Source organism: Hippoglossus hippoglossus, chromosome 9 (assembly GCF_009819705.1).
Source record: "Hippoglossus hippoglossus isolate fHipHip1 chromosome 9, fHipHip1.pri, whole genome shotgun sequence".
Lineage (NCBI taxonomy): Eukaryota > Metazoa > Chordata > Actinopteri > Pleuronectiformes > Pleuronectidae > Hippoglossus > Hippoglossus hippoglossus.
The window spans coordinates 3,275,563-3,299,077 of record NC_047159.1 but is presented as its reverse complement, the minus strand read 5'-3'; the positions used below and the strand labels follow the sequence as shown (position 1 = coordinate 3,299,077).

Genomic DNA, 23,515 nt, shown 5'->3' with positions numbered 1-23,515 from the left:
CGAGTCGTCCCTCAGTATTTACTGGTTATGGTTTATGTGAGCTGAGTATGTAGGTAAAACCAAAACAACGGGCTGAACGAGGCTAAAAGGTTCTGTAGAGCAGTAGAGTTGAGTTTCCTTTAACATTTGATTTCGTCATTTTATTCGTTGTACATAATAAAACTCAGATCTTAAGGTTTAAGATCTTAAGGTTTACATTCCAATGCATCCAAATTGTTGGGCAACTCTTGGATGTAGATATTAGCTGTTCTTATGTCAGTGAAGTTTTATTGGACTGATTTAATTGATTTAACATGATTTTCTTGGACTGACTTTTGTTCTTACGTCTGCTTTATAATCAGTTTATTCTCATTTTATTTGCCTGATTCTTTTTTCTGTTATGTAACTCGGTACTCTGTCCACGTCTGGTGTTCTGCTCGGCCTTTATTTGTTACAGATTTATTGTCTGGGGAACATCGAGCGTCTGGCACAGGCTCAGCACAGCAACAACCCTCCACTGCAGGCCCCTGTTAGCCTCCACTGGGGGGGGGGGGGGGGGTGCCTTGCTAAATGGCATCCTGACACGAGTTGTGCAGAAGTTAAACTTTCTGCCTGGCTCGGTGTCGTCTGGAGTCAAATATCTTGCAGATGTTGCTGCTCTGAGATGTTGTGCCACTTCTGATTGTTGCCGTCGAACAAGGCTTCCTCTTCCTCCTCTTCCTCCACGTCTTCCCGACTCTTTGTGGGTGTGGTCGACTTCTTAATTCGTGCGGCTGCGTAAGAGCCCGTGTTTCTTTGTGTTGTGTTTGTGAGAGAGTCAGGGCGGCCTCTCGGCATCACCCTCCTCAGGGAATGGTAAAACATGCCGGCGCGTCAGTCTGAGCCAGAGCCACGGCAGCAGCAGCACAACAACATCCTCTGGTATCGATTTCCAGCAGATGGAAGAAGTGCTTCGGTTAAATCACAGCAGACGAAAAGTTGGACGTCGCTCCGAGCTCTCAGAGAATTCTGGGACTCAGGAAGAAGGATGTTAACAATAGAGCTGCTGCTCGGGGCCGATCAGTTCTGCTCAGTGACAGTATTCTGTGTTTTTATACACCTGAAGCAGTGTTTTACGAGTATTTTCTGAGTAGTGAAAATCCTTCCACCAACTTTCATGGTCTCATCTTCAAATTCAAGAATGAACATTTAGAAAATATAAATTTAAACATCTATAATTACAGAACACGATAAATGGGGGAAATTCTGTCTGCTGAGGAAGATGTTGTGATATGATAGAAAGATCCAGAACAGCCACTAACTGTTATTCAATGATTGATGTTTATCTTTATTAATTATCAGCTGTCAATCAGTCGTCCATTCTACTATAGTCTTTGATTCACTATTTGTTTTACTGGACTGTTTCTATAATGTTTCAAAGGATGTTACACATGAACAGTATTTAAAGATTTATCAGAATCCGTATCAGGCGTGAAAAACCCGTATTGATCCTTCGCCGCTCTCTTCCTCCTCCTCCTCCTCCTCCTCCTCCTCTTCTTTGTGTCTCACCCACAGTTTGTGGTTCTCGTCCCGCAGCTGCAGAGTTATGTGAGTTACAACTCGCTGTTGGATTCGGCCTCAGCTGGTGCAGCAGATGTTTTTCTTTAAATTTGCTTAATCACTTTCGCACCTGTCCTGGCTGTCGGTGCAGAAGAAAAGTCCGTTTGGATCATGTCGTCCTCCTCCGACAACAGCGTCTCTCAAATAAATATCTTTAATTAAAGTTCAGCATCAATTATCTGTGGAACATGAGGCTGCAGGTTTGTTGTGTTCGTCTCTTTTGTTGACGTAACTGCTGCACATCCAGAACGAGCTGAATTAATCTGAGTTAGTTCTCATTTGAAAAGCTCGTCTGGCATCTGATTCAGATGATTGATGGTGTCTTGGATCAGACGTCTGTTCCTGACATTTGCCAGTAGGAGGCAGTGTTGGATGTCAGATCCACAGAGGCTCCTGTTGTGATCTGACAGTGAAGGCATCAAAAAAAATCCAAATAAAGAAGATCAGTTAAACTGGGCCTTAGCGATGAGGAGCTGCATGTGTTTCAGGTGCAGGAAAATTTGCAAATATTAGTCAAAAATAGGCTTCAGTAAGTAATAATAAGTAACATGCAATACTTAAATGTAAGAATAATAATACTTAAGTCTAAGGAAATATAAATAATATAGAACAATATGAATGGAATAGTCAAGGTGGAGTTTTACAGATGCAACTAAAGACAATTTTCATATTGTGTTTGCTTTTTTGAGCAAGTAATGATTTAGGATGTGAAATGTAAAATAAAAAAGCAGTTTGAAATATAATTTAATTTCAGTGGAGCGCTGCAGGGAATGTACGTGTGTGTGTGTGTGTGTGTGTGTCTGTCTGTGTGTGTGTGTGTCTGTGTGTGTGCGCTGCCATAGTGAGAACACAAACACACACTCCCAGCATTACGTCAGGCTGGAGGAGTTTAACGCTGCCTTCAGGGACATCTCGTACATTTGTCAATGATAACCTACCACACAGCACAGTCCTTGTTGGAGAACATAGGAAAGTCTTTGTGATAAACAGTGTGATATAGATATAGATCATATGATGTTTATATGATGTTTATAGTCGAATGTGAATTCCGGGGGCTTGCGGACACTTTGGCTGAAACCACAGGAGCAGCATGGAGGCATGTGTTTTCTGTTGGGTTTTTTTTTTACGTTTGAAGAAGTGCTCGCCATTGACTTCAACTGTATTGTCTTTGGTTGCAACGCTGCTTCATAGTGGTGAGAAGATAACGAGTGAATCTTCAGTTTTGGGTGAACCATCCCTTGGTTGTTCCCTCGGGTGCTGATATGTCCCAGGGCAGTGAAGGCAGCAGCGCGCTGGGGGGCGGGGTTTAGCTGCACCGGAGATGCCAGGGGAGGAGCTCCGAGCAGCGCGGAGTCCTCCCGTGATCACCGGGGATCAGTGCTCACCCTGCACCGGACAGACACCCACACACACCGGGGACATGTCGCCACCGGCACCGTGACCGACGCCCCGGGGCTCCGTAGGGCACCCATGGTCTCTTTCCCGGGGATGCAAGCCGAGGCGCGCAGCCTGAAGCCGGGACCTCTGCCGGAGATGTTCGACTCGTCCTGGAAGGTCCGGAGCATTTGGGACGCGGTGAGGCTGGAGGTGGTGGAGGACCGCAGCCCGGTGGTCCTGCACAGCTTCACCCACCTGGACCCGGACCTGCCGCTGCTGGAGGTGAGGGGGAGGCCCGGGGGAGGTGGCAGGGCCCGGGGCGGGAGGCTGGTGGAGGAGAGGCGGGGAGGAGAGTTGTCCGAGGTCCGTTATAGCTGGTGCGGTTTGTTGTGATGGTGCCAGGACTGGGTGGAGGATCCAGGACTGGGTGGAGGACCCAGGACTGGGTGGAGGACCCAGGACTGGGTGGAGGATCCAGGACTGGGTGGAGGATCCAGGACTGGGTGGAGGATCCAGGACTGGTTCTGAGTTGATCCTCAGCTCATGAGAAATCATTCATTCAAGACTTTACATTAAAATTAGTTTAATTGAATTGTTTGAGAATTAAATCATATAAGAAAATCCACATTGTGAGATGCGATTTCACTGCTTTTTACAAAGACTGGACGCTTTAATACACATTTCACCATCTTATAATCATCTGTGTGTGTCCAAAATACACATGAACTGACTTCACGTGTATTTATAATCGAATCAGACACAAAGACAGACTCTAATCCTGTCTTTTATAAACCGTCTTATTATAATCGTGCTGATTAAACAGCTTATCACTGTACAGTTGCTGAGTGGCTGGAAAGTACATGGAGCATTTTCTCTGTGCGACACGGTGTCATGGAGAGTTCACATACGTTATCAGTCATATAGAGTGAAACGTACTGTGGCTGTAGGGACACTCCCCACACGGGGCTACACGAGAACTGGTCCAGGATGACTTGCCTTTTTTTCCTCGGCTTGTGTTCATCTCGTTCAATTCAGAAACTGAAACCGTCCCAGTACAGTTAATCACCGAGCTCAAACAAACCAAATGTACAAAAACGTTCAATATATTGATCTTTTAAGAATAGTCTGTAGTTTTGTCAGAGCACTACATGTTATTACAAAGATTTTTCTCTTTGGGACTTAGATCTACTGCTTGTTTTTCATATATCAATAGATTTTTTTTAAATCAACTCCTACTGTTGTTTAGCAGGAAGTTAAAGTCAAATCATTGTTCGGTACAAACATATTTAATCATAAAAAGCTTTAAAATGATGCACAACCTCAGGCTTGATTATTACAAAAAAGTTCACAATGAATTTTCTGCCGATTCCACACGTTTCAGCTCGACGGGTTTGTTGTGTGAGTGCTTGTACATATACATATTGTACATATACATATTGTGTATATATACATACGTGTGTGTGGTGAAGAAAATCCACTTCAGCCTCCATAAATCCACACGTTATGTAAATTCCGACTGCTTTACGACGACTACTTTAATTATTCAAGTAAGTTCTCTATTTATCGATTATTTATTTGGTCCAAACCAGGTAAAATAATCCCATCTCATTTTGTAAAAGCCCAATGTCACATATTCAACTTCCCTCAATGATCAGTCACTTCAGATTCAGATTCAGCCCTGAGGTTTGTACTGTTGGTGCTTGTAGTTGTTATTGGACGTCTCTGTGGTGCAGAAAAATCCAATTCAGATGATATAATTCATCAAGTTATGTAAATCTACAGCATTAATGACAACAAGGTATATAGATGAATGTTTTTATCTGTGGTTGTGTGGCAGTTAAGTGTTTTTCACTCAAACCTTATCCGACCCGAATGCCCGTAACCCGAAGCGACAGTTTCACAGTTTTCCGTAAAAATGCCCATTTGTATGGATTAAGCGTAACGTTCTCCAGCGCTACATGGTTTACATCCTGTACATCGATCAGACAAGGAGGGAGGGGGGTGTTTACCGCTCTTATGTAAGGCCCAGGATTGGATGAGGACACCGTCTTAACTGGTCCCACATGGAGACGACCTGGTGTCCTCTGTCCTCGAGAGACGGGAGACAGTCTAACATGTTCTCTTTTTGACTCTCTGCTCTGTTTGTCATCAATCAGAGCTGGACCGACATCACACGCCTCTTATTAAAACCGTTGCGTTTGCCTGAGCGTGTCCCGAGCCCGGGAGGGGGGGGGGAGTCAGCGGCACTCTCTCTCGTCTCCAGCTAACCTGCTCTGCTTCGTCTCTTCGCTCTGATCTAATCCTCCCCTCTAACACAATTACCTAATGCCTAATCCCCCTCCTGCAGAGGCTGAGAGCTTTCCTCCACAATCGCTGCCTTTCTTCTCCTCGGTACACAGGCGTGATTTGATGCCGAGGTTCGGTTACAGTATGTATGCGTCACAGAGGAGGACTGGTTCAGGTTCAGGCATTCGTTGATCTCTCTGGCTCCATGTTGACCTCTGAACTCTGCAGTAGAAATGCTCCTCCAGTGTCTACATTGGTATTTGTACTTCCCGTCCTGTCGTTTCCCGGAGAATCTTTAAACACTTCATATCTCTAAACTCTTTACAACCTAAGCTAGACGTTTCAGTCAGTCAATAAACCTGGATAAATGATAAAAGTCCAGAAATTGTGTTATAACTTTAAAAACTACAGAAATACCAAATAAACTTTGAACTATTTGAACTATGAGCAGTTTTTAGTTTTTGAGATATGAACATTTGTGTCTTCCACTCTTTCATCACTCTCTGACGTCACTGCACGTTATCAACACATTTGTACCGCACAAACTAAAACATGACGACAGACTAACTATGTTCTAACTATTATAGTTTTTATTTTAGATCGGCAGCGCCAGTCTGTACGTACTGTATCACATCCTGCAGCTGAGAGGATCCAATGTCTTTTGAAACGGAGGTCAAGTTACTGGTGTGTTCGACTTCTGACAGGAAAAACGATCGTCAGCTGCTCCAGTAAATTCTGCGTTTACTCTCAACACTTGTTTCTGTTAGTGTTCTACATGACAAAACATCTGAGGTGAGCGTTGGATCAGTGAATCGCTGCTGAAACCTGACGTCGGCGCATAAATCAGGATAATTTGATTATTGTCTGGTGAAGGGGTCACTGCTCATGACACAGTGTCAGGACTCATCTGGTGAGTTTAAGTTGGAGGTATAGAGTGAACGTGTCGGGGCTTTTATCTTGATCTGAACCTGTTGGATCGAAGATTAAACTTTTAAGAAGACAAACCAGAGGAAGCAGTTGGCTCAGAATTGATTGATTGACTGACTGACTGACTGACTGACTGACTGACTGACTGACTGACTGACTGACTGATTGATTGCAGTTGGGTGTGATGGTAAAGAGTGGGTGGTGTGCAACTGAGCTGTTTGAATAACATGTGATTAAGCCTCTTTTTTCCATACTGCATGTTTTGTTTGATTTTATGTAACTAAGTACTCCCACAGTAATCACACTAATGGGTGCCAAGTTCACAGCACTGACGTATAGATGTAGAAAAACTGCAGTCATGGAATAAACTGTTTACAAACCAGCAGATTCAGGCTAAGAACAGAACAGGAGCGGAGCTGTGAGAGATCTCCATATGTGGCAGTCCGGTCCCAACCAGCGGGATTAGGGGCCAGACCTGCAGAAAACACTGCTGTCCATTGAGACCGTCTCAGGAGGCCTCAAACAATAAGTCGTTGAAACACAGAAAACAGCTCATTCAGTCACAAATCAGTTTGCATCGAGAGCTGAGGACGTCAAACGAGGCCTGGACGTCAGTTCAGTTCAACACTGTCACTACATTAGAGCTTCGATTGTCCCTGTGGGTTCTGCTCACCTTCATGCTTCACTGGGACTTACAGCGCTCTGCGAACGTTTGAGGCACTTCAGATATTTAGACTCTTATCCATCGTATAATCCCATCGGGGAGGCGAGTATCCCAAACACACAGCCAGGGTTGTAAAGAACCGTCTCCAGAAGAGCAAGGAGTCCTTCAACAAATGGTCTGACCCCCACCCGCCCACAGAGTCCTGATCTCAACACCACACATGATGAAGAAAGCTGCTTCCGGACATGCACCAAAGTGTCTGAGTCAGTTGCTCCGGACGTTATCTAGAGCCCATGTGAGAATACAGCAGGAAAATGTCTGGAAAATTACAGCGAGCGAGTCGACGTGTTGACGACGGACGTGAAACTGGAAATTGTGTGTAAAGGACAAATTTGTTTCTGTGAACTCTAGTGTCAGGTCAGGTTTGTTCTCTATTGTGAAAGAGTCTTACTCCAACCATCTCCTGCTGCGTTCTTCATCCTGTGAAAGACAAACTCCTTCTGCTCTGTTTTGAGAAGATATCTGCGCCCTGAGCGGTAATGAAGTGAACAGACTGTAACTGGAGCTCTCTCTCTATCATGGTCTGCTTGTCCTCAGTGCTGCTCGCTGGGACTCAGCCAAGCTTACAAGCCGTCCCAGATGAATGACATAATAACACGGTGCAACTGTAGCTTCACCACATGGAAGAAATAATCTCATGTGCAGTTAAAAAAAAAACAGACTTTAAGGACAGGACCCGGCAGCAGATGAATATGTCTTGTTGTGTGCAGGTTCCACCGAGTGTCTCCGAATCTATTTTTATCTGTGTGCTGTGGAGAAATGTGACTTCAATGAGCCTTTCGTTGTCGACACTAATGAGGAATCATCAGGTCTGAGACACGTGTGGGGGGGGGGGAGAGGGGGAGTCACACCGGGACACGCAGTGTGAGTGGAGGTGATCTGGGATGTGTCCTCGTTTAGCGTTAGCATTGATTCAAGTACGGCGGGCGGGAGTTTGGCCGAGCTTCACGTGTCGGACTCGGCGGACTCGGCACAGAGGAGCTTTTGTCTCCGCGGCTCATCTCGAAAAGAGTCGAGAAGCCGAGTGCCGCAGCTCGGATTCAGACGGAACGACAGAAACAGACAGCGGCAGGAATGTGAAGTTCCAACGCCTGGAAAAATACTCAATTCTCCAAGTTCTCTCAAAACCGTCTGCTTCTGCACGGCTGTGTGTTCGCTGTGGTGTAATCACCAGGATGCTCCGACACACAGAAGCTTTCAGGACATGTTAACGGAAGCTTCTGATCAGAGGTGCAGCTCCAAGTGTCCGAATCCGACTTGTTCTCCCTGTGACTCAAATCTGACGGGTTCGAATCGGCCTGAATAACAACAACAAGCTGCTGTTGTTTCCTTTTCATCCACACGGAATAAGATATGTGAGATGGAATCAGATTCTGAGTCGTGCAGCCTGAGTGAACCTCGAATCTGAATCTGTTGGGGGGGCTAGAAATCTCAGCATTTTGGAAACGTGCTTATTCGCTTGATTTTGGAAAATTAGATGAGAAGATTGATAAGAGTCAGTTTACTGGTTTACAGAGTCAGCTCAGGTTTCGCTTTTTGAAATTTTACTCTGCTTGGGGGGGGGAGTAATAACCGAAGAATTTAAAATGACAAAACATCAAATCCAAAATATGCCAATATGAGCCTTTTATTTACATAAAAATATGTTGATTACAGTTGTTTGGCTGCATCGAGGAAAGGGAAGTTAATTTATAAAAAATCTTCCAGCAACAAAAAGCAAGTTAATACGAAGAGCAAGCCAAATAATTAAAAAGCCGCAACCAACTAATTGTTTGATTTGGCCTCTGAGGTTCATTCTTGTCTTCGGAAACAGCAGTTTGGCGTAAAACATCTCACACATATAATTCATTTGTCGTTTCCGGAGCTTTCAACCACATCCCTTCCTCTGGGACTGGACTGGTGCAATCAAGGAACCACACATTGGAAGCTTCAGAATCAACCTCCCAGTTTGATCATTTCATTACTTTGTTTATTAGATTTATTATTCAAATTGTTTTTCCTGCTGTGTTCCCACATGGACTCACTGGGACATTTCACTAGTGGGCAGGAAAAGTTCCAGAAAATGTCCGGAGAAACTGACTCGAACACTCAGCCCCTCTGGAAGATTTCAGGAAAATGTCCAGACCTTAGTACTCGTCTGAAAACAGCTCAAGTATTAGTGAACATAAAGCCAAGAGTTACATCAAGGTTTAAATATAGACTTTATGCTTCTCTGCTGTGCCAAGGATTGAAAGTGAAAAATATGAACAAACTGTGTGCGACTTGAAGAAGGAAAATGACCTGAAGGCGCTTGAGCAAAAACAAACCTCCTCCAACTTTCTCTGACACTAAATCCCTCCTGTCACGTTGAATTTACTTGATATTGAACTCGCCTGGAAGATTGGAAGTAACAGCTGAATAAAAAAATACAGTCATCTGATGGCAGGACATGTAGATTGAGGTCATCTCCACCATCTAATCAGTCGTTCTTTGGCCTGCGGCCGCTCCCCCAGCTTGGTCTCACAGGAAAAACTGATCATGTCAAGTTTTTTTTGCTGGAAGAGGCGACAACACAGATAAAAATAGACCTTTTGTCAGGATGGTGACTGCGAAAGAGAAACGGTCCCGAGCCTTTGCAGGGGGAGGACTGTCGTTGTGGTGGAAGACGATGAGTCAACTCCTGGATGAAAGTTAAAACAGACATTCAAGGTGCCCAGAGGTTGCACCCTCTTGACTTTGAGGATCCTGTGATCTTTCCACAGTTTTTCCGCACACATTCTAGCATCACTATGAGATTCACATTCGTTTCTTTGTTGATTCTCTGACTTGATTATCTGTGTTTTATCTTAGCTGCAGTGTCGTGACTCGATATTAATTATTTGTGTTTTCGTGCAAAATAATAAATAAATGGATCATTGTTTCAATCAGTGGGTTTGAAAGAGGAGGGAGGATAACCTTTCGATTTTTGACCGTCTCTTGTCCAGCTCCAGTGACAGTGGGAGATAAAAACGAGGAGGACGCCTCATGAGTTACGCCCTGCTCTCCTCCTCTGTCCTCACTGGCTTTCAGCGCCCATTGTCGGCGAGGGGAACTCGCTGGTTTGTGCCACAGGCTTGTAATGGATGCTCGCTATTGTTGGCTTTGTTTAGCCGTTGACTGTTTAGCCGGCAGGTTTCTCTTTCCACTGGGAGTTTCCCTGCTGATCTACATTTAGAACTGAGCTCTCGGGGGCTTTCAGTGGGCTCATTTAGGACGGCCACTTTGGAAGCAGGTGTGTTTTCTGTTGATGAGCATCATAATTTGGCCGATGCCTCCGAACATGCTCCCACAGCGCTGTTCGGCCTTGAGGGGATTTGGCAGCAAGTCAGGCTTTACTTTAGTCGTGGTGTGTGTTTGTTTGAGTGTGTCCCTGTGCCAGGTGGCTGTGTTTGCAGAGACTGTAAACCATCAGATATGAAGACGGGAGGTTTTTATTGTGAGAGATAAACATTGTTCAACTCCACACGAAGAATGGGGATTGTGTTTCTGAGCAGTGGAGCCAACCCACTGAGGAGGGTGAGTCCGGAGCTCTCAGACTCACTCCTCCAGGCTGTGACGGATATTTTCACCTAACTTAGCTTTTACTTGTAATTTGATCCATCATCCTCATCAGTAATAATAATAATAATAACAAAATAAAGGCAAAAAGTAACGTTATTGTCCAAATGTGTCATTGTCAACATCCATCACAGTTTACACATGAGCGTCAGTGTTTTTCACAAAACATCATATGTCTCCTTTAATGATTATTAAACTCAGCACTGATTCATTTCTATCGGGGTTAGTTGAAGGCAGATGAATCCGCTGTGGTTTAAAACCAGGGAAGGTCAGGGTTGACCACAGGGCTTTAAATGTAGAACTGGGTCAAGTAAACAATTTTCCAAACTACATTGTGAAGATTTCAGTGTTTGTTTTTTTAGAAAGTTCACTGTGTGACAAGAGAAAATAGCACCATGTCAGTTCCTTGGTTTATTATTAACGGTCATTAAAATGACTATTAATAAATAAACAGTAAATCCATTCATCCAGTCGTAGAACAAACCACCATCGCTCATGTGATATGATTTTCCCTTTCCCTCGCCCTGTAAACCTATTTCCTGTTCTCTGCCTCATCTCTCGCTGCTGACGCTCGTACTCGCCTCACATTCCTCCAGCCCACATGAACGTCCGTGGTCATTCACACTCAGGACGGCGTAGGTGAGCGTAGATCTGATAAGTGCTGGAACCAGTGCGGAGGCGGCTGATTGTGGATGCCAGACATTTCTGTGGACCCTGCTTTCTGATTTTATTCAAAAACTCAGAGAAACACTGAACAGATCATTAACTGCAGAGTTAAATTTGTTGAGTTCTGCGTGGACACAGTAAAGAACAACCTAAAATAACAGAAACCATCTTGGAGAAAAGTGTATTTGAAAAGTGTATGTACTTTGATTTTTTAGAATTCGGCCCATGTCCCATTCGCTAACGTGGAGGAGGTGGAGTTTAAGACCATTACTGCAGTCAGCCACCAGGAGGTGTTCCAAAGGATTTGGATTCTCTTATGGGGGGGAGCTGTCATGTCGTCCATCTTTATAAACAGTCTATGGGTTGCAGTTAAATCATCTTTTAAATTGAAAAGTGATTTTTGGCATTGATTGAAGTAATAGAATAAAACTTCCAATACATCTGCATAAAAGACAAAAGACATACGTTGACCAGTTTGTGCAGGAGAGCAGCCGTTGAATAAAAGCCAACCGCCGGTGTAAAAGGCTGTGATGCTGTTCAACGGTCACATGGGTCTTTGAACAGCATCGGCCTCGTGGTTAAGTTAATGTGAGCACAGAGAAAGTAACAGTGGCGTTTTCGGCGTGGGGGTCAAACGCCTTAAAGCTACAAGTGCATCGGTGTTGAATGAGCTTTTTTTTTTTTTACATCCACTCGGGATGTGGATGTTTTCAGTGCAGTTTGTCTGTTTGTCAGCGGGACAACATTTTTCCTGCTGTATTTTCTAGGAAGCTGGAAGGAAAAAACTTCTGGAAAATCCCCAGAGCAACTATATAATTAACTCCAACCCCAAACCTCTGGAAAATCCAGTCTTCAGTGCATGACCGAAAGCAGCTTTTGTGAATTTCTCTAACGCAAACATGTAGAGATATTTATGAAGAAAATATTAGGGAACTGACATTTACGAGCTTGTAAAATTTGGTGCAGCTTGATTTGAGTTTAAGCGAGTGTTGGGTCTTGAGCTCTACTGAGTCATAATCTAGTATATTTCAAGTGTTGGGACATATTTTTAGCTGCTGAATTACTGTGGAGCCACTTCCTGTCTGTTTGTAACCAGCATGGTGCAGATCTGGTCGCTGAGTCAGGATGAAGGAATGTGATCCTAACCTCAATTAAAAAGGGAAACAGTGGGGGTTAGGTTCCTGTCAAGATTTCAGTGGAATTTCCATAAAATTCCTTATTGATTTTATTTGTTTGCTGAAGCTTATTTGAACCGGGACGTGTTCAGGAGGCTGTCGACTGCAGCTTCTGCCCTTTTTCTAATCATCTGAGTAGTTTGAAGTTCAAACTACTTCAAACTTTGAACAAAACGTCCCGAGAGGGGTGTCGTCCCCCTTCAGACTCTTTATGTAAATCAGGTGCTTCCCAAAATGACATTGAGAAAAAGTCCCTCTCTACAGCAGCTGTCACATTAAAGTTCAACCAGTCAGCGGCGTCTGAGGCTACAGCTCATCTTTCCTCTTATTGAAGTGGTCTCATGTGAGATTCCTGGTTAGAAAACACACCCAGCTACTTCCTGCCTGGTTAAAAAGCAAACGTTTGGTCTTCACCTCGTGTCCTCACATGTTTCTCCTCATGGCCACTTTTGATATTTTGAATGTTTTAGCGTTGGAGGCTTTTTCTGTTTGGTTTGTTTACCTGTTTCCGTCGTCATGAGGTGACACTGAACCCTCCGTTCACTGTTTTGTTGAAGTAGTAAGAGGAGCGTGGTTATCATGGCAACGCTCATCCTCACTGGAACAGGGATGAATGGAGGCATTATGGTGAGAATTGACTCTGCGGATGAAGCGAGGCTCTGCCCTTGAGCTGTTTTTTTGTGTGTGTTTTTTGTTGAAGTGATAGCAGCGTCGAGGCCTCTGTGGTTTGGCTGATAAGCAGCTCTCCTGCTGTCAAGGCAGCTGCAGCTGTGCCTCAGCCATTTTACTGTGCATGATTTACAACAGTCCAGGGGTTTGTCTCCTCTCTCTCTCCCCATTTATCTGCCACACTCGCCCTCCCTCTGTAACACACACTCTGTCAGGATCTCGGCCGGAGCGCGGCTCAGGTTCTGTACGAGCTGAATTGTCATTGATCGGATCCCTGTGGAAAAGTCAGTTTTTCTTTAATCAGGGAAACAGAGTCTCACAACTCCACAGCGTTTGTTTTCAGGCTCTTCTTGTTGGTTGTCGAGATAGTGATGCTATTTACTAATGCTGTAGATGATGATTATAAAGTAAGGCTCCTTAATATATCACTTCAGCATCATCATCGAGATGTGAGCATGCCCAAAAGTCACTTAAGGCAAATTAACTTTTTTGCTGCTTGATACAAAAGGAAAACAGTTCTTATTATTATCTATGTCTGAATCTGCCCGATATCACATCATCTCCTGTGAATGAAGAGTTTATTGGGAGTGACTGAAATGCAGGAAGCAGAAATATGAAGCAAATACATTTATCCTGTTTTATTGGAGAACTAATGTGTGGATTATATAAATCTTTATTATAAAGAAACCATCAGTGTTTGGGGAGAGAAGCATGTTATGATGGAGAAACGTGAAAACACAGGACTCAACTGTAGTTTGTGCAAAATATTACAGAAGATTAGCAAAAGATTAATTTGAGTTTCCCTCCACAGCCTTTAAGTGAATATTAGTTAAACAGTTATTGTCGTTAAACCACTGCAGCAGAAGGAGGTATTTGATTTGTTTGAGCGGTTTATAGAATGTTTGAGTGATATATTAAAGTTGAAAACGTTCACAATGTAAAAAGTAGGTTTGTGTGATTTGATATAACTTTATTATTAGATTTTGTTCTGTTCAATATTTGTGTCCCAGCTCTTTTGAAATATGATCGTGAACCTTGTGGCCTCGTTTCTTTTTTCTTTTGTTTGAGCCTCTCTCAGGTTTCACTTCATGTCTTTTCACTTTTTGATCCTAAAACTAAAACACAGCAACACGAGCAGCTGCTGTAGATACTGTTACTTCTCATCACGCTGGTTTCCCCACATCCACTGCCTCGCCGCAGCTTGTTTCCACGGTAACGCGGACACAACAGGGTAGACCTAATGTAAGCGAGCAGATCCCGATTCACACTGAGCCTTTGAAACTGACTCTGATGACTAACGCTCCCAGGACACACAACAAGGGGCCGTGACAGATGACTGTGGCACGCCAGATTACATGCCATTCCTCCGCCAAGGCCTGCACTCGCCCCATGATTCACGCCGCTGCAGCTCTGCTATTTACGGTCGATATGTCGGGCGGCTTCAGCGCTCAGTGTCTCAGTGTCTATTTTCTTGCAGTGACACAAACTGCTGATTGGAAGCACATGCTGTGGTGTGATGAACTTTTACTTCCTGTGTCACAGAGCGAGTTATTCACGACCTAAAAGCGACGCTGCTGAGTTGCATGAAATGTTTGAATCAAACCGGAATGAGATGAAGTGAGAGCAGGCAGGTTGTTATTCAAACTGTAATAGTAACAGAGAGAGAGAGGCTCTTTATTTAGGAATTATTAGAAATACAAGGAGAACACTTTTATTTAGTTTTTTTTTTTCCACAGTTCAAATAATGAAAACATCAGAAATTAATTTGAATATTTTACTTAATATACTTTAATATCTTAACGTAGAGTTTATAAATGAACAAGCGGAAGCTGTTTAGTGTCCTTGTTAATGCTTTCATTAAAATTACCAGAAACATATTGTGGTACAGACTTTCTCCCTGTCTGCACTGACGCTGTGACCAGTTTTATTCTGGTGCTTACACACACAAATAGATTTTCCTATTTCAACAAAATAACATTCTTTATGTCTTCATGTAATACTGGTTCCAAAACGCAGTATCACAGTGTTTTGAAGAGAATATTCCTCCTTCTTTCTTCTCCAGAACGGATCATTGTGAGTCTCTGTTCATGTTGCAACCAGACTGAAGGGACTGAAGTCACACTCGGCGTTGCTGGTGTCTCACGTCCTTAAAATGAAATGCACACACGCTGAATGTGAACGTGCATCATCACTGTGACTTTTATTCTGCTCCGTCATCATCACTTTGGTGCTTCGTGGTTTTCTGCATCTTCGGCAGCCGATAGCGCTCCCACTCGTGCAACAAGCTGCTTGTGTTGATTCCACGCTTGGGTACAAACAGGCTGCAGCCTGCATTGTAGTGGCAGTTTATCCAGTAAGCTCTGTTTAGCAACAAGCTATTATTGCTATGCGCATGTTTCAAAAAGAGTATGACTCAGTCAGAGCAAAGAGAAGAGAGCAAGGTCTTAATTAAAGGGTTTAGCCCCAAAAAGAGATGTTTAACTTTACATTCTGTACAGTAACCTAACATCTCCTCTCAGTCGTCAACTCCCTGTAATCTGCTCCACACAGATATTTAGAGAGACGTTTCCACCAGGAGGAAATCGAATCCTTTGTTTTCAACCATTTACACTTATTTATGTAGAATATAGAATAGAATGTCTCACTGTCTGTCCCCTCTGTGTCTCTTAGAGCTCGACGCAGGAGATCGGTGAGGAGGCCGAGGACGACGCCATCTTCACCATCACGCTGAGGAAGGTGCAGCTTCACCAGTCGGCCAGCAAGGGGCAGCGATGGCTGGGCGTGGACACGGACTCGGCCCTGAGCCTCTACGAGACCTGCAAGGTGCGCACCATCAAGGCCGGCACGCTGGAGAGGCTGGTGGAGTACATGGTGTCGGCGTTCAGGGGCAAAGACTCCACCTACGTCACCATCTTCCTCTGCACCTACCGCTCCTTCGCCTCCACCAAGCAGGTGCTGGATCTCCTGCTCAACAGGTAAAGCGATGGCTGACCTCTCACCTGGCTGAATACATGTTATATGAGATACGCTGTTTCTCCAGAAGGAAAGAGCGAGCACAGGAATGAAACGAATATATATAGACTGGGGGAAACTTCCCATAAATCATAATTGAATCTAAATTAAATGAAACTGGCTGGGAGGGTGCATACCTCCGCCAAGGCTAATGCTTGATATCACCATGTTACAGTGAATCACGATTCCTGGATCTGCCCGTTTATTCCATCAGCCACACGCTTCCACAGCCTTTCATGGAAGTTGGGCAGTAAGAGAGATAAAAACATGACTTCCTTGTCGGAAGTAATAAACAACAGATGACTCCTAAATGAGATTAGTATCAAACAGTTACGGTAAGAAAGATGTTTTCTTTCAAGATGAGTGAAGCAGGAAATCAAAATCCCCAAAGCCTCACGTTAAAGTAGGTTTGGCTGTATCTATATGAATGTGTGTAAGTGAGTCTGAACACAGGTTCTTTATTCTTATTTCTTTTATTTCATCACGATATCTTGTGTTTCTTTCTCCGCAGGTATGCCAAGCTCCAAAACGTGCCTGCAGCCACAGCACACAGAGTCTCCCAGGACGACTGCACAGAGCTGAGAAAGTAAGTGTGCCGCGACCTTCGGTGTCGAGCTGCCAACATTAATCAGCAAGAACATTCACAGCGCTGAGCCTCGTCCCCCTCCCCTCCCTCGCCTCGTCCCCCTCCTCTCCCTCGCCTCGTCCCCCTCCCCTCCCTCGCCTCGTCCCCCTCCCCTCCCTCGCCTCGTCCCCCTCCCCTCCCTCGCCTCGTCCCCCTCCTCTCCCTCGCCTCGTCCCCCTCCCCTCCCTCGCCTCGTCCCCCTCCCCTCCCTCGCCTCGTCCCCCTCCTCTCCCTCGCCTCGTCCCCCTCCCCTCCCTCGCCTCGTCCCCCTCCCCTCCCTCGCCTCGTCCCCCTCCCCTCCCTCGCCTCGTCCCCCTCCTCTCCCTCGCCTCGTCCCCCTCCCCTCCCTCGCCTCGTCCCCCCTCCCCTCCCTCGCCTCGTCCCCCTCCTCTCCCTCGCCTCGTCCCCCCTCCCCTCCCTCGCCTCGTCCCCCTCCTCTCCCTCGCCTCGTCCCCCTCCCCTCCCTCGCCTCGTCCCCCTCCCCTCCCTCGCCTCGTCCCCCTCCTCTCCCTCGCCTCGTCCCCCTCCCCTCCCTCGCCTCCCCTCCACAGGTTAAAGGGATATCAGCACAGTTTAAAGTTGCAGCGGGTTATTTTTCTTTCCGAGAGACACCTGTCAGGCCCTTTTCTGCTCGAGTTTGATAAAACGCAGTTCGTGAACTGATAAAAATGTCATGAATCCCAGGGAGGACAGCAGTTTCAGTTTTACTGAAACAGGACAGAAGCTTTGTTGGCATCGGTTCAGGATGTTCCTTTAATAATGTTCTTTAATATTTTAAATAGTTTAGTACAGTTCAGCTGTATTTGTGTGTGAAGACAGTGGAGTAATATATTTTATAAACTTGAACTTCTCTAGTGATTACCATTAAAAATGTGTTTATCTTTTTATATACATGCCAGTGTTGTTTCATGTATTTTTGATTTACTGACAAAAATGAGTGGTTCGACTCACTGGCGAGTTTATCCCCCCCCCTCCCCTAAATTACACCATGCATGTGGGGAGAAGCCATTTTTACAAGATGTTAAACAAAGACAAACAGGAAATCTGAAGAGATGAACTAAAATGAACCTCGACACAAATGTCTAAACACAACTCAAAAGAAAGGGACATTAAAAAGTTAAGAGCAGAGACATAAACACAGGATAAGTAGGATAAGTGTTGAACCACAAGCTGCTCGTCCATGTTTAGTTTGCCGTGTGGGAGCAGTTACAGCTCGTCCCCCTGAACACTGGAGAAGGTTCAGTTCAGAGTTACTTTGAGTCACTGAGAGTTTAAAAGACTTCCAGCAGAACTTTAAAGTGAAGAGATCTGAGAGCTGCTGCTGTGTGTTATCATTGAATTCAGTTTCTTCTTGAATTAACATTTCTCCTATTTGTCGTAGATCTAAACGTCTTTGGATACAATCGTGGGCCTTATTGTACTTTTATACTCAAGATTTTAATCTATGTGATTTTTAAAAAGCCTCGATTTGAACCCCGTGTTATTAAGGATTCTAGCATCGTCAAAATAAGTTTAGCTTTCCTCTCTCAAAGAATTTATTTAGCAGTGACAACAACACTTAAAATCCACCTAGAATGTTGCCTCAGATTTATATTCCATATTTATTTAACACATTTCCGTAATTCCACCTTTAAGTTCCTGTAGTTCTAACTCTGCGTCTGTGTGTTGCAGCACTGTCTCGTCCATCCTGGGCGCGTGGCTGGACCAGTACTCCGAGGACTTCTGGACTCCTCCCAACTACGACTGCCTGCACCAGCTGCTGTCCTACCTTCACCACCACTTCGCCGGCTCGGACCTGGAGCGCCGCGCCCGCAACCTGGTGGCCCACTTCCACCGCCGACAGCAGTGTGAGCCTGATCCTGAGGGTACGAAGAGGGCAGGAGAGGACAGGGACACCAGGGCAGGGAAACAAAAGCTACATTTGATTTATCACGTTGAGAAAAGTGCAAACAAAAGGACAGAAACTGCACATGTAGTGTAGCTGTAAACACAGTGTCAGTTCACACGTATTAAATAGCAGCTCGGTTGTACCAGTGATAAGAACATGTTGACAGTTCCCATCAGCTCACATGAGACTGAGCGCAGAGAGGAAAACAAATGCCAAGGTCACAGAAAGGATGACGTGGTGAAAGAGAAGAAGAGCAGGAGCCGTGTTGAGGTTGAGCTCAGGTTGAGACGGTGTCATGAAAAAAGATTGTTTTGTTTTTGTTCATCTCTTCAGGGGAACACATCGGCTGCCCGTTCGCTACGCAGGAAGAGAGCGGCTTCGAGGACGAGCTTCCTGCTTTCAGTTTCCTGTCGTTCGACCCCATCATGGTCGCAGAGCAGTTCACGTTAATGGACGCGGTGAGACTTTTATTTGATTTAGTCTCCTTCTGCCCCTGTTTACTCCCTTTTTTTGGACTAATTGACGAATCAACCAATTGTTTCAGTTTTACAGGAAAAGAAACTGATGGCACCAGGTTTAAAAACAACAGATTGTGTTTTATCCCATTAACCTGGAGAAGCTCTCACATCACTGTTGACACTTTTCCAAAACTTTTCCTTTTCCCTGTGGAACTTGTCTGTCAAATGAACAAAATACTGATTATTCTCATTGTGTTCCGTGAATCAGGATCTGTTTAAGAAGGTGGTGTCCTACCACTGTCTGGGCGGCATCTGGTCTCAGCGGGATAAGAAGGGGAAGGAGCACCTGGCTCCCACCATCAGAGCCACCGTGGCCCAGTTCAACTCCGTCACTAACTGCGTCATCACCACCTGCCTGAGCAACCCGACGCTGAAGCCCAACCAGAGAGCGCGGCTGCTGGAGCGGTGGATAGACGTGGCTCGGGTGAGCAGCCGCCGACTGCGTACTTAAAAAATTATTTAACGAGATGTAAATGAATTGTCAGACAAAAGCAGTCGCGAGGCACAGACATGAAATATAAACCCAGTTTGTTTTGATGGTTCCTGATGTTCAGGAGTGTCGGATCCTGAAGAACTTCTCGTCGCTGCGTGCCATCCTCTCCGCCCTGCAGTGCAACGCCATCCACCGCCTGAAGAGGACCTGGGAGGAAGTGTCACGGTAGGTTTTTCCATCTCTCCTCTGTAAAAGTCCTGTTGCTTCACAAAAACACAAATATATTTTCTATCTTTGTGCAAACTTTTATGTTCTCCGTCCACAGAGAGAGCTTCCGCACCTTCCGCGAGCTGTCGGAGATCTTCTCAGACGACAACAACTACTCCCTCAGCCGAGAGCTGCTGGTGAAGGTGAGTCTCAGCTTCTTGACGCAGAAGTGTTGACACATCTCGTGGGGTCGTGAACGAGACGTGCAGCCGCAGGAGGCCCCTCACAGCCGTGCTCATGTGGAAGGAATAACATTATTCTGAAGCAACCTCCAATAAGAAAGTGTAAAGATCAGTTTTTGAGACATAAACGTTCTCTGTCAACCTGAATAAGGATTAAATAGTAAGACACAGTAGATGAGTGTCACAAAAAGAAAAAATGGCCAGAGAGACCGAACCTAACCGGACGCGATATAATAAAACCAATAAATCAATCTGTACGAGTTATATAACTCCTGAACAGATGGCAGCGGCTCAGTGACCCGTCCCATCAGCGCTCTTCCTTGTGTCAGTCTCACAACAGCTGCAGAGGAACATGCAGAGGAACATCCTGCAGGGCAGAACGCTGTGTGCCGCGTTGCTCTGGATCCCCGCGTCCACATATCGCTCATGATGTCCTGGCTGGGCGCCGAGCAGCCGACAGATTGCTGTCATCATTATTGGGATTTATGCGTGACGTTAATGCAAAGAGGTGTTGATGCCTCCCGAGTCGGTGTAAGAACAGCAGGAGCCGACACACAGGAAATGAGATGCAGAATCTACGTGCTCCATAAACTGCAAACTTCTTTACTGGAGTTCATGTCTGAAAACAGCGTCTGTGGGAAAATGCAGCGTCGGATTATCCCCCAATAGAAAAGCAAAGACTTAACACAACCAAAAAGTAGTGAAGCCACTGGTTCCTTATGAAGACATAGAAAAATATGTTAATTCTGTAAATGGCTCAATAATTTCCTGAAACAGCTGCTCACTGAAGTTTTGAGCAAACAAATGATGAAATAGTGCATTTGTTGGGGGGTTATTTAATAAAATATATCAGAATTTGGATGTAAGATAAATTAATCGATGTTTTTTTACTTTTAAAACGACTGGAAACAGTTGACGTCTTCCTTCCCTGAATATTGTCCAGGTGACGACACAAGATGGTGAATGTGTAATCACTTATTTATTAAGCTGAGACGTTGGCTGATGTAACGGCCGGGGGTGGGGGGGTGGGGGGGGGTTTCCTCTGAGGGAATCCCTGCTGACGTCGCAGGGAGGGAACCTTCCGGGTGCAGGTGCAGATAACAGCAGTGATCTGTGAAACCTCCTCTGTCTCTGGCTGTATCTGCTCGGGCCAGGCGCTGGTTCCTGGACTCAGTGAGCTCCAGTTGCTCGGGGCTGCAGGAGGCCTCTCTGACGTCGCTCGGAGGAATGTGCCTGGAAACGCTCAGAGGGGGGTTTTCCCCACTCTTTTCTCTGAGGTTACGCAGACGTTTTTTCTCCTCCTGAACTTAAGTAACAAAGCAAAAGTGTTTTGAAGACGAGTCGGCGTTGAAACACGGACACGTTTGTTCGTGTTCCTGCTTTGAAATAACACAAAATACTTCACACACCTGAAAATGAAACAGATGTTTGATTTAAATGTTTTGTCTGCACCTCTAGTGACATAAAAGGAATTTAGGAAGTGTGACAATAGGACTGATAAAGTTGTGGTCTGTGTTGGCAGGTTTTGAAGCCTTGTAGGTGAATTAAGGGAAACTTTTATACAAGAATCTGTGACAACTGACGTCTGATGTCTGTTACTGTTTTTTTTTAGGAGGGCACTTCTAAGTTTGCAACGTTGGAGATCAACCCCAAACGAGCCCAGAGGAGACACCAGCAGCAGAGAGACCTGGTGAGTCCGCTGGAGACAAACTGGTTCCATTCAACACAAATAAAAACTCTGTCCATCAGTCACCTGAACGACAAGAGCGTTAAACATCGTTCAATTTGTACCAACAGCGTCACCTGGTGGCAAACAAAGTCCCTTCACTTTGTTTAAATCATGCAAAAACATGATATTTCACTGTTTGAACTTATTTCATCAAGTGTTAATTTATCAGTTGACTGTTATATATCATGTGTAGGTTTTTTGTCTGACGTGTTTCTATCTTTTCATTACGTTTAAGTAGTTTTAGTTTTCACCTGCTCTGACTGTGTCTCTGTGAACAGGGGGTGATGCAGGGGACGATTCCCTACCTGGGGACCTTTCTGACGGACCTGGTGATGATGGACACTGCCATGAAGGACTACACTGAGGTCAGACTCCTGCGTTGCACCAAGCTGACGCCGTCATAACTTGTTTCTATCACTTGCTCACGTTTTTGTCTCTTTTCCAGGGTGGTCTCATCAACTTTGAGAAGAGAAGAAAGGTAAAGTAAACCTTCTCATTTGGGTTTAATGACCTAACAAGCCCATTAGAGCTCTTTACACTGTAAGAAATGATGTTCCTAATTCCTAATCCCTGCTCTTCCCGGTCTCCTGCTCTTTGTCTGCAGGAGTTCGAGGTGATCGCTCAGATCAAGCTGCTTCAGTTGGCCTCCAACAACTACAGCTTCACTCAGGACAGCCACTTCAGAGAGTGGTTCGCATGCGTGGAGAAGCTCAGCGAGGCCGAGAGGTCAGTCAGTCAGTCCGCTCACACTGTGCGTGAAGCAGACAGCTGCTGTCACTTCTGTCTACGGGGGGGGGGGGGGGGGGGGCAGTGAAGGCTCAGTCCCTCCTTGGGCCCCAAACTGAATTCTCAACACTGATTTGTGTCGAAGGTGAAAGACGTTACTTCTTCAAAAGGGGGATGGTGCCGTCAAACTGAAGCAAATTCATTCAGGGTCAAAATAAAAAGTAAAACAATTCAATATGGGGACATTTGCAGTGTTACAGCAGCAAAGGACATAATAAAAAATGAAAAGATCCGTAAGAGTAATAAAAATGTAAACATGAGGAAATATGAAAGATAGAAAACAATGCATACAGTGTAATAACAAACCATCTGTAAAGGAATGACTCCTCTTTATCCTTAATATGACGTGAAATGAACCCATTCTCCGTCCTGACTTCCTGTTCCTGCAGCTACAACCTGTCCTGTGAGATCGAGCCTCTGTCGGAGTCGGCCAGCAACACGCTCAGGGCCAAGAAGAACGGAGGAATCATGAAGCGCTGGAGCGAGTAAGTGACGCCGCCGCTCAGAAGGGAAGCACAGAACATTCTGCCACATAAATCTGGAAATAACAATACGACTCTTCCTCCTGTTACCCTCAGTCGTCAGTTGACCGAGGCCGGCTGCAGCGGCGCCGCAGGCTCTCACTCCAAGTCCTTCGACCAGTCACACTACAGACCGTACCAAGGGGGCGGGGGGGACAGCGGCGATGCTCTCAGCGTCACCTCCGTCAGCTCCAGTGGCTCGGACCTGGAGGACGTGAACGCCAGCTTCTTGTCCGACTCCCCTGAGGGACACGAGAGGAAGGTGAGCGAAAAGGAAGCTGCAGTAAAGTTTGTGAGTTTTTATATTAAACACCAGCAAACCTAACTTGTTTTTTGACTTCCTGTAAGTCAGACAACCACGAGCGTTTTCCACGACTGGAGAAAAATCAGCTGATGCTGTTTGATTTCTGTTTTGTTTTTTTAGACATCGACTCCTTCTGTGAAACTCACCGTCTCCGCTCTGGGGAGAGAAGCTCCAGCAGCAGATACTACGTCGACGGTAACTTTATTTAAATCTGCACTATTTGCACTTTTATCATCTTCTTCTCAACTATCTACAACTGTTGGATGGTTCAG

The 23,515-nt window shown here is 45.2% G+C and overlaps 1 protein-coding gene and 1 long non-coding RNA gene across 9 annotated transcripts in view; both read left to right on the top strand.

The window, feature by feature from the left end:
• LOC117768474 (ral guanine nucleotide dissociation stimulator-like) overlaps positions 1-23,515 on the top strand; it is a 39,756-nt gene that overhangs the window by 13,205 nt on the left and 3,036 nt on the right. For 3 of the 7 annotated variants that reach the window (XM_034596844.1, XM_034596842.1, XM_034596843.1), the window contains exons 2-15: positions 15,649-15,953; positions 16,502-16,576; positions 18,287-18,480; positions 18,837-18,961; positions 19,230-19,445; positions 19,576-19,679; positions 19,780-19,864; positions 21,516-21,593; positions 21,911-21,997; positions 22,078-22,110; positions 22,237-22,358; positions 22,808-22,903; positions 22,997-23,231; positions 23,364-23,438. In XM_034596844.1, the coding sequence (XP_034452735.1) occupies positions 15,649-15,953; positions 16,502-16,576; positions 18,287-18,480; positions 18,837-18,961; positions 19,230-19,445; positions 19,576-19,679; positions 19,780-19,864; positions 21,516-21,593; positions 21,911-21,997; positions 22,078-22,110; positions 22,237-22,358; positions 22,808-22,903; positions 22,997-23,231; positions 23,364-23,438 (1,830 nt within the window). Of the gene's footprint in view, positions 1-2,774; positions 3,238-15,648; positions 15,954-16,501; positions 16,577-18,286; positions 18,481-18,836; positions 18,962-19,229; positions 19,446-19,575; positions 19,680-19,779; positions 19,865-21,515; positions 21,594-21,910; positions 21,998-22,077; positions 22,111-22,236; positions 22,359-22,807; positions 22,904-22,996; positions 23,232-23,363; positions 23,439-23,515 lie in introns of those variants that run through there. The other 4 variants (XM_034596840.1, XM_034596839.1, XM_034596841.1 and 1 more) reach the window with 4 other exon arrangements.
• Positions 3,241-5,147, top strand: LOC117768482. 2 transcript variants are annotated; one of them, XR_004615074.1, is made up of 3 exons: positions 3,241-3,382; positions 3,472-4,409; positions 4,504-5,147. It is a non-coding gene; the product is annotated as an uncharacterized LOC117768482 (long non-coding RNA). The 2 variants fall into 2 exon arrangements; XR_004615073.1 differs by having other exon boundaries at positions 3,246-3,401.